The sequence below is a fragment of the Sinocyclocheilus anshuiensis genome, unplaced genomic scaffold (assembly GCF_001515605.1).
Source record: "Sinocyclocheilus anshuiensis isolate Anshui unplaced genomic scaffold, SAMN03320099.WGS_v1.1 scaffold796, whole genome shotgun sequence".
Lineage (NCBI taxonomy): Eukaryota > Metazoa > Chordata > Actinopteri > Cypriniformes > Cyprinidae > Sinocyclocheilus > Sinocyclocheilus anshuiensis.
In genome coordinates, this window is record NW_015557105.1 from 511,703 (window position 1) to 521,120 (window position 9,418).

General features: G+C 37.8%; 1 protein-coding gene across 5 annotated transcripts in view; it reads left to right on the forward strand.

Moving 5' to 3' along the window:
• LOC107677650 (E3 ubiquitin-protein ligase UBR5) overlaps positions 1-9,418 on the forward strand; it is a 90,592-nt gene that overhangs the window by 14,509 nt on the left and 66,665 nt on the right. For 4 of the 5 annotated variants that reach the window (XM_016472637.1, XM_016472639.1, XM_016472638.1 and 1 more), the window contains 10 exons: positions 1-34; positions 1,021-1,232; positions 3,515-3,634; positions 3,722-3,832; positions 3,980-4,134; positions 4,217-4,334; positions 5,312-5,496; positions 5,590-5,699; positions 6,621-6,733; positions 6,975-7,118. In XM_016472637.1, coding sequence (XP_016328123.1) covers positions 1-34; positions 1,021-1,232; positions 3,515-3,634; positions 3,722-3,832; positions 3,980-4,134; positions 4,217-4,334; positions 5,312-5,496; positions 5,590-5,699; positions 6,621-6,733; positions 6,975-7,118 — 1,302 coding nt within the window. The remainder of the gene's footprint in view (positions 35-1,020; positions 1,233-3,514; positions 3,635-3,721; positions 3,833-3,979; positions 4,135-4,216; positions 4,335-5,311; positions 5,497-5,589; positions 5,700-6,620; positions 6,734-6,974; positions 7,119-9,418) is intronic. The other variant, XM_016472640.1, reaches the window with a different exon arrangement.

The window sequence follows — 9,418 nt, forward strand, 5'->3', positions numbered from 1 at the left end:
CGCTCTTCCTTGTCTCGTCTCGGCTCTTCACGAGGTAAAGGCTAAAACACACAGTCATGCTTGCATACACTGAGTGTCATGAAGCCATTCAGCAAGATTTGTGGAAATGCTTGTGCCACAAACACTGCGTTCATCGTTAACGCTGTATCTTTAATATATAAAGTCACAACTCGCAACACATTCATGCAGATATGAAAGATGCTGTTGATTTGAAACTGAAGTCAAACAAAAGATTAATCATAACAAATGAATCCCTGCGAATACAGATGCACATTATGCAACACTTTAAAACAAAACGGTAAAACTAATTTTAAAATGAGTTCAAATTCTGATTGGAACCAGCTGAGTTCTATAATAATGCATTAGGTTACAATGTTGCTATGCAACTGTTAATTACTGAACTTAACAAGTTTGGGTCAGGTCCTGCAGTGTATTTTTGAATCGCATGCAAATAACGCAGTCCAGAATTATACTTTAATTTCATTTCAAATTACATGTTCATAAACCAGCATCTGTGAACCGAGTGCTTTATGATCGGCCTCTGGATATAAAATCTTTTAAGATGCCTTGCTGCATGTTTGTGTTGTGTGTGAGTGTCTGTGCGTTTGAGAGCGTGTCCAGTTGTCCTGCATGGTCTAGTGAGCCCTCTGCGAAAGGCCCTGCAGTGCAGACAGTTACCCATACAGCTCAGCTAATGCTGGACACCCCCGTCAACAAGATGTTTTCGCTGCTAATGCGACCCACCAACTGACAAAGCCATCCTGTACGGCGTCCATATGTAGCCCTATTTTACTTATAATTAATTATGGATCCTTACCTAAAATGGTCATGGATCCTTTTCACCCGCTGTGTCGTATTTACGACATAATGGTCAGTTGTTTTTGGTGGTTGGTGTCACAGAAGTACAGTAGAATTTTTAGTCTTATTAATTGTAATTTGTATGAAATCTCACTATTCCGAGGGTCTTTCCCAGAGAGTGGCTTACTGTTATCCCGCTGGTGTGACCCTATTGCATACCAGTTCTCCTTCTCCCCCTAGAGCGAGACTCTGAATTGCTCCGCGAGCGGGAGTCGGTCCTGAGGCTGCGCGAGAGGAGGTGGCTGGATGGAGCCTCCTTCGATGCGGAGCGTGGCTCCACCAGCCGCGAGGGAGAGCCCAGCCTTGACAAGAAGAGCGTGCCGCTGCAGAGCCCTGTCACTCTAGGCGAAGAGCTCCAGTGGTGGCCTGATAAGGTGGGCCTTTATGCCTTCAATATCCTAGAATAAGAAACTTCAGATTAGGGATGCACCGACCGAAATGAAAATTCTTGGCAGAAGCCGAACAAAATGAAACACTGGGCCGAATACCGAACACGGTTTTTGGCATTTTTTTTTGTCCCATGTATTTTGCCAGTTCTTTTCACCATTACATAATTGAAATACCCAAATTTTGCTTTTTACTGTTTTGTCAGAAAATATTTCAGATCCCACAGATACAAATCTATTACCGATTTGAACTCTATGTGTGAATGTTATAATAAATGTATTAATATAGCTGTTGTAATTATTATCATTATTATTATTGTCTTTTTTATTTTATTTTACAGAACAACAGTAAAATTACAATACTAACATTAATGAATGTTGATGGAGCTTTTTTGGCAGAAACCCCCAGGAAGACCTCAGTGCTTCTTTTTGTTGACAGCAGCAGATTTATAAATGATTCTCATTATGAATTTGGGAAGATGTTTGTTGCACGTATCACATCGTCACATCCATGCCTTGTAAAAATGAATAAAAATGTTACCGAGCAGCTGACGAGTAACGCCTTTTCAGCGCAGATTTTCCTCATGCTTTGGACTTTGAACCCTGGCACCGCGAGCTCGTGCAGCGCTGTTTGAATACATGCAATCCGTGCGTGCATTAGAAAACCTAACATTCTGCAGTTTACTTACTAATTGTTTAAGGCCATTTCACAATTTCAATCATCATGCAGTAACCAACAACAACCACCCCTTTCCTCTTCTCATCGGAGACATGAGGTGCAGATGCAGCAATAAGCAGTCTCTCGCTGTCGTTGCTTGTATTGATTTTTGCATCTTTCTCAGACAGTTTTAAATGCTTCCACACCTCCGACATGTTTGCTGCATTAGCGCGCCCCTCTATTTGATCACGTCACGTCATTGTTTTGTACAATTTATTTGGTCTTTTCGCTTATTCAGCCGAACACCTTAAGAGCTTTTTTTGCTATTTTTCAGCTGAATAATTTCGCTTGCTGGACATTCGGTGCATCCCTATTTCAGATTTCCGTGGTGCATTTTAAGTCTTGACATAGTCATAGTTTATCCAAAAATGTAAATGCGGTCATCATTTAGACCTGTATTTTTTTTCTTTATTTCTTCTGGGTATATAAAAGTAGATCTTTTGAAAAATGTTGGTAACAAAACATTTGGTTTCGGTTGCCATTGGCTTGCATTATATTGACAAGTCCTTGGGAATGGAAACTGTTTGGTTACAAACATTCTTCAAAATATCTTCTGTTGAGTTCTGCACAAGAAAGCAATGCATACAGGTTTGGAGCAACATTTTTGGGTGAACTGTCTCTTTATGGGTCAATGATCATTAACGTGTGTTCAATTTCTGCATGGTGTTTCTTTTTTTGTTGAGTCCATGGCTGAAATTTTTGAGGTAAAAGTAGTTTAGTATAATGTTTTATTTCTTTAAATGTAATAGTAGAGCAGTTCTTCTTTTAAATATTATTTGTAAAACTGGTCAGCCTGTTTGAGTCAGTCAGTGTGGTGTTTGCAACAAATTTTGTTGTAATGTCATGACTATAAAACCCATTTAGATTCTCATAACTGGATGTCAAGAAAAAGGCTTTTTATGTCATTGCAAGATTAGTTCAGTTTTAATGACAAATCAGTAGTTTCAGTTAAATGACATAACTTGTTTTTTGTGTATCAGATTATTTAAATTTTAAAATGATAAGGTTTTAAAAAATTTTCTTTTTTATTTATATAAAATTGGTTGGCAATTAATTTTAAAGTTTTGTGTGTTGTCTTTTTTTTTTTTTATATATAAAGTATACAGTTTTTACTTCAGTTTTAGTTATTCTAGTACTCCAAGTTAAACGAAAATTATAAATATTATCTTGGCACCTAGCTGAAATAAACAACATAGAATTAAAACTTGGTTACTTTAAGTTATTTTATTTCAAGTAACAAAATGCTTTTTTTGTTTTAGTTTACTTTATTTTCAGTTAACAAAAATAACCCTGATTTTGAGTCATTCAACCAACTTTTAAGTCTTATAAACAAATTTCAGAAACTAATATCAGATTATATTTTCTAAGAACTTGGCATGAGTCTTTTAAACTGTATTTATTAGTACTCCTTTTAATCTTGCACATCCTTATTTTATCTTTTGATTTAATGGCCAGCCTGTTTGGATTACACTTTAGGTTGTTAGTCAAATTTCTTTGGATTCATATTTTATTTGTATAGTTGCTATATATCCTTGGTTGTGTGATTCTTTAGGACTATGTAACAAAGTTTGTCAGCATTGGGGCGTTGTACTCTGAGATGGTTGCCGTCAGTACCAAAGGTGAACTGTACCAGTGGAAGTGGAATGAGCCTGAACCTTACAGAAACGCACAAGTAAGATTTGCAATGCACATCGAACAAGGAATTCCTGTCACTTTGATTTGATTTAATTGAATCTTATAAATCTTTGCGCTTTCGTAGAATCCTTCTATACATCACCCTCGTGTCCCTTTCCTGGGCTTGACCAATGAAAAGATCACCCACCTGTCTGCCAACAGTATCCGAGCCACTGTGGCCACCGAAAGTAACAAGGTAGAAGACATCTATTTATTTACATGGGAGTGGGTGAGAAGAAAATCATAGGACAGGAGTGGGCGGATACAATAAGATCAGTGCTGCACACTCCAGTACCAAAAAATGTCCTCAGATCTCAAATTTCCATAAACTTGTATTGTGTAGGTGGCGACATGGGTGGATGAAACTCTGAGCACTGTTGCTGCTAAACTAGAACATGGCGCACAAATGTTCCCGGAGCTGCAGGGAGAGCGTATCATCTCTCTGCACTGCTGTGCCCTGTACACCTGCACCCAGCTGGAGAGCAGCCTTTACTGGTGGTGAGCAGGCAGGATCATGTCTGATAGTTTGAGCCATTGTGCTTGTGATCTGTGAATAAATTCAGAGTTCTTTTTCCTTTAGGGGTGTTGTGCCTTTTAGTCAGCGGAAAAAGATGCTTGAAAAGGCCAGAGCCAAGAACAAGAAGCCAAAGTCCAGTGCAGGCATATCTTCTATACCCAACATCACAGTAGGAACTCAGGTGAGGAACGTGCTATTGTTGTTTGCAAACTCGTTTTTCTTTTTTTGTGATTATTAGGGCTGGGTGATCTTATGATATATTGCTGTGGCAATGATATGAAGTGAGAATTGATAGATTATTGGGCTTGAATGGCCAGATGCACACAAAATAAAGCCAGACTTGCCAAGTATTCACATAAACGCAATCGGTTTTGTCTTAATTGAACATAAACAGTTGGGAAAGAAATCAGATGCATGTCAGTATATTAGATTTGCGCTTTTGGTCTTAAAGTGACAGCAGCCTAATATATCTTCTGCTGTCTGTCATTAATGTTAATCAAACAACAAAAGACAGAGAAAATCACTCATTGCTCTTGACTGAATAACTTCAGTAGCTTTAATAAAAATCGTTGTATATTTAAGTCATACAGTGAAGACTGGAGTGTTTCTTATTTGAATGCTACTGTTAAATAGACCTGATTTGGCAGTTTAGTGATTATAGCCTAAATATGCCAAGAATAGAAGGTAGGCTAAATTTTTAGTATTTGTTCTTTTTTTGTTCTCATCTCATAAAAAAGGTTGTAATTAAAACCAAAATTTGATAAGAATTGGTTTTGATATGTGGAGTTGAAAAAATTGTGGAAACAATATCCAACCCTAATTATTTGTAATTTGTATTTTTTTATCTTATTTCTAATAACATAATTATTGTTTTGTTTTCAATCATTATTCTATCATTCAGTGAGTTATTCAATCATTGAAAGTGAATTTGGTATATTTTAGTCATGTTGAGGATTTTGATCATATCACCCATCCCTAATTTGACAAAAATGATCTGTTATTTTTAAATAGCGTAATTAGTTTGGTATGGTTCAGAAACATGCAAAATAGTCTTATGAGCTAACAAAATTGTGATTGTGGATCATGAAAAACATTTTTTTTTTGCTATAACGCCCACCCCAATTGAGGATTACAGTGACAACATCTCATTTCCCGTAGGTGTGCCTGAGGAATAACCCTCTATATCACGCTGGTGCCGTGGCCTTCTCCGTAAACGCTGGGATCCCTAAAGTTGGCGTTCTGCTGGAGTCCGTGTGGAACATGAACGACAGCTGCCGCTTCCAGCTCCGCTCGCCCGAGAGCCTGAAGAACATGGAGAAGAACACCAAGACACAGGAGATCAAGTAAGATGACTGTTCTTCTGTGACCAAACACATGCATGGAGGTATTTATGCTAAAAATAATATGCTAACAGTTGTGCTTGTTCTTGTTGCCAGAACGGAGAGCAAGCCAGAGCTGGTGAAGACTGAAATGGGCCCTCCGCCCTCACCAGCGTCCACATGCAGTGACACTTCCTCCATCGCCAGCAGTGCTTCTCTGCCCTACAGTACGTACACTGGACCGCTAACCCATCCACAGTTGTGCAGGGTTTATATTGACCTAAAAATTTGACGTAGAATGAATTTTCACTCAGAAATTGCAAGTAAGTTTGTCAAACAATTACAAAGAAATAGGTAGTAACAAATTGAACTCAATATGAGGTTTTAAAGTACAAAACATGAAATAGTGCTTTCTTGTAAAATGAAAATAATTTACAACTAACCTTCACTGTAAAAAAGATTTTTCAAAGTTGTAAATAAAACAAAGACTATTGAAGTCTTTCTACCTCAATTTCATCTTTATTTCAATGTGTTACTTGATAAAAATTAAGTGCAATCAATTTTTCTGAGTGTGAATGTTTCATTTTGATTTCTCCTGGAATTCTACTGTAATTTCACACATTTTTCCATAATATAAGTGTCCTTGTCATGATGCAACAGTAAGGATGGCCTGCGATCAGTGTGTAAATGAAGTAGTCACTTGCCTAATGGATGTGTGCTGCATTGATTGATTCGGTTTGTTTGTTTGTTTGTGAAACCTGTTGTTTGTTTTGCTATTCTTTGAAACATTTGATTAAACTCTGCTGGTTTACATTCTCTTAGGAAATTATATTACTCTGCAAACACCCTCGAATTGTTTTATTTATTTTATTTTTTAACAGAGTTAAACCTTGAAACCATTTTAGAGATTTATCTAAGCCAAAATCTTTTGAATTTCATTTTTATTATGTTTCAGATTGTTAATCGCCATGAAAATAACCAAGGAAGCTGGCATGGCGTTAAAACACCAACATCCTCATATCTATGTTTTTAAATAAGTAGTCTGAGTAGCTGACTTAAATTGGAACAGTTTAAACATCCGTTTTGTCTTTTGTGAGATGTGGCTGCAGTGTTTTGCCATTGCTAACCTATTACCTGCTGTGCTACAGAGCGAAGGCGCTCAACGCCGGCTCCAAAGGAGGAGGAGAAAGTCAATGAGGAGCAGTGGCCTCTACGAGAGGTCGTTTTCGTGGAGGACGTTAAAAACGTCCCCGTGGGAAAGGTGGGTGCAGACGTACAACGTCGATCCAGTGGAGACCGAAACTACAAGCATATTTTCTCCACTGATTTATTGTCTGCATTTTTGCAACCTTTTAATATAATAAGAATTACCAGTGATGGATGACATTTTATACAAGCATACTGTGTTTTACGTGACGTGTGATTGTTGCTGTCTGTGTTGTCTATGTGTGATGCTTTGCTATGACACCTCATTTGCAACAGTTCTCTCTTTTGAACTCAAGGTGCTAAAAGTCGATGGTGCATATGTTGCTGTGAAATTTCCAGGGACGTCGAGCAGCGTGAGCAGCCAGAGCGCAGCTCCCACTGACTCTGACCCCTCCTCACTGCTGCAAGACTGTCGACTGCTCAGAATAGATGAGCTACAGGTAAATGCACACATGCGGCTGTAAAAGCACACACATGGGCAGAAACCTTTCCATTTGCTGAAACATTGATTGATTATTTCTTCATCAAAATGCCATTTTCAATCGTTTTATTTTAAACAGTCACTACTTAAAGGATAAGTCCACTTCCAGAATAAAAATGTCCTGATAATTTACTCAGCCCCATGTCATCCAAGATGTCAATGTCTTTCTTTCTTCAGTCGCAAAGAAATTAAGTTTTTTGAGGATTTTTCTCCATATAGTTGACTTCAATGGTGGCCAACGATTTGAACGTCCAAAATGCAGTTTCAGTGCAGCTTCAAAAAGCTGTACACGATCCCAGCCGAGGAATAAGGGTCTTATCTAGCGAAACGATCAGTCATTTTCTGAAAAAAAAAACAAAAAAACAATTATACACTTTTTAACCATAAATGCTTGGCTTGCTCTAGCTCTGCGATGCATATGCGCGTCTTCACACATTACATTCTCCTGTTGGAAAGGTCAAGCGCGGTTAGTTCTTCATCTTTTTACTTCGTTTAAAAACATTTTCTCCAACTTTAAAATCATCCGACATCGCTGTTTGACCTTTTTTGTAAAGGGCATTTTACTTTTTTGCATGTTCGCTTTGTAAAGACTGGGTCGGTACTTCCGTCTACGTCACGTGTGACTTTTCCAATATCACCTAAAAAAGACGCGCATCGCAGAGCTAATGCTAGCCGAGCATTTGTGGTTAAAAAGTGTATAAAAAAAAAAAAATATATATTTTTTTTTAATTACCAATCGTTTCGCTAGATAAGGTTCTTACTCCTCGGCTGGGATCGTGTACAGCCCTTTGAAGCTGCATTGAAACTGCATTTTAACCTTGAAATTGTTGGCCCCCATTGAAATCCACTATATGGAGAAAAATCCTGGAAAGTTTTCCTCAAAAAAACTTAATTTCTTTGTGACTGAAGAAAGAAAGACATGAACATCTTGGATGACATGGGAGTGAGTAAATTATCAGGAAATTTTTATTCTGGAAGTGGACATAGCCATTTGAAATTGGTGGTAACCACTGCATTTTAATAATGAATCGATCAAAAAAAAAAAAAAAAAGATTATACACACTTGTAGCATGTGCAATGTTTGATTTAAATTAGACTGTTAATTTCAAAATTCGAAGCAAAAACAGAATGGTCTGACTTTAGCTTTGTGAAATAATGCTACATAAAACACCTGCATATTACCGAAACAGCAGACGGTCTGAATGAGACGCACATTCACTCTCTGACAGCAGGAGGCGCTCATGGAACAGCAGCGTTTACTTGGTTATCGCTGTACACAAAGCAGAGCTGTGCATATTAGCACTACTTTAAATGCATTATACGCAGCCAAGATGAAAAGAAAATACCATGTAAACTTCTCTGAAAACAAGTCAGTTCCCCTCAGAAACACATCCATATAAAATTCAATATTTAAGATTTTCTTCCTATATTTCACGCATCGTGAACAGTGATCTTGCTTTGCCTGCTAGAGTATTTTCTCCTCTTTGCGTCCGTCTTCAGCGTCGCGGGCCTCTGTTAACGGCCGTTTACAGACTAAATATAATAATAACGTAATATTTTCACACAAATTACATTTTGAAAAAAATTATGGCGATGCAGTTTGTGTGCAAGCACGGAACAGAGACAGTCTCTGAAATGAAACAAAAAAATGGCCGGTCGACCGGTGCGTATGTACTCCACTGTATAAATTAAATATAGATGAATCATTGTTAAAGCTACAAAGTTACTCGCCAAGACGGGCATTTTGACATATTTTTGTATGTATTTGTCCGTTCAAGTGCAAGAAAGACGCGGAAAGAAGCTCAACTCGGGGCTCGGGCGTCAGAGACGCAGCTGTCTGTGCACTCGCTGTACACACAGAACACAGCGCGCGAGTACTGAATGGAGTTGTCTTTAGCGCCTTGCTGGAATGCTTTTAAATTGCTTGATTATTTTAATTAGCAAGGCTTAAAAACAGATGCAAATGATAAACTTTTTGTGACGACGCGGCAGTGGCCCGATCGTGTCTTTCACGCTGGCCCTGGGCCATCGGGCAGTCCTTATTGTCGAGCCCTGCACTGGTCTGTAGAAAGCAATGAAATGATAATATAATCATTTGGTGAATGACAAAAAATTATGCATACACTGTCAAGCATGTGTGTGCTTAAAAAAAACATTATATATATATAATGTGTGTGTGTGTGTATATGTGTGTGTGTGTATATATATATATGTATATATATGTATATATATGTATGTATATATATATATATATATATA